At 73.9% G+C, this 894-nt stretch overlaps 1 protein-coding gene across 1 annotated transcript in view; it reads right to left on the bottom strand.

Annotated features, from left to right (window-relative positions):
* NKX6-3 (NK6 homeobox 3) overlaps positions 1-657 on the bottom strand; it is a 2,412-nt gene extending 1,755 nt beyond the window's left edge. Inside the window, exon 1 of the mRNA XM_026046994.1 lies at positions 294-657. Coding sequence (XP_025902779.1) covers positions 294-657 — 364 coding nt within the window. The remainder of the gene's footprint in view (positions 1-293) is intronic.
* Between the last annotated feature and the right edge of the window lie 237 nt (positions 658-894).

The following is an 894-nucleotide window of genomic DNA, read 5'->3' as shown; positions in this document are numbered from 1 at the left end:
CCTGTCCCCCCTGCCCACACCATGTCAGTGTGTCCCCATGACCCCCCTGCCCATGCCATGTCCCCCATTGCCCACGCCGTGTCCACGTGTCCCAGTGTCCCCACATTCCCGTATCCCCCATTACCCACGCCGTATCCCCATGTCTCCGTGTCCCCCCTGCCCACACCGTGTCCGCTTGTCCCCCATTGCTCATGCTGTCTCTCCGTGTCCCCGTGTCCCCGTGTCCCCACCATGTCCGCATGTCCCCCATTGCCCACGCTGTCTCCCCGTGCCCCGGTGCCCCCCGTACTTACGCCCTCCGCAGTGCCGCCCTCCGCGCCACTCCGCGGCGCCCTCGGCCCAGCAGCTCCGGGCGCGCGGCGCCAAGTCGCCGCCGGCCTTGGGGAAGGCGCCCGCCTGGGGCCCGTAGTAGACGCCCTGGGCTCCGAGGCCGCCGAAGGCTCCCGGGTGCGCGTACGGAGGCAGGAGGCCGCCGGGCGCCGCGGCGGCCGCCGGGCGCCCCAGGATGTCGGAGATGCCGTGCGGCGTGCCGGCGGGCAGCGCAGGCGCCGCCAGCTTGTAGAAGGAGCCCTGCACCGCGTACTGGCACACGGGCGCCTTGGCCTCGCCGAAGGGAGGCCCGTTGAGCAGGAAGGCGCCGGGCACCGTGGCCTCCATGGTGGTGCCGCTAGAGGCCGGTGCCCCGCGCGCGGACGCCCATCGCCGGCGGCTCGGGGCTGCGCGGGCGGCCCGGCCGCCCCGTCAGGGCCACCCTGTCAGGGCCACCCCGTCAGGGCCACCCCGTCAGGGCCACCCCGCGCGGGCGGCACCGGCCCCAAGTGCCACCGGCGCCGGAGCCTCAACTTGGGCTTGGGCACTGGGGACACTTCTCTGATAAAGACGGGGCCCATTAGA

This window comes from Nothoprocta perdicaria, unplaced genomic scaffold (assembly GCF_003342845.1).
Source record: "Nothoprocta perdicaria isolate Ctin4 unplaced genomic scaffold, notPer1 scaffold_466, whole genome shotgun sequence".
Taxonomy (NCBI): domain Eukaryota; kingdom Metazoa; phylum Chordata; class Aves; order Tinamiformes; family Tinamidae; genus Nothoprocta; species Nothoprocta perdicaria.
This window is presented reverse-complemented; position numbering and strand designations above follow the sequence as displayed.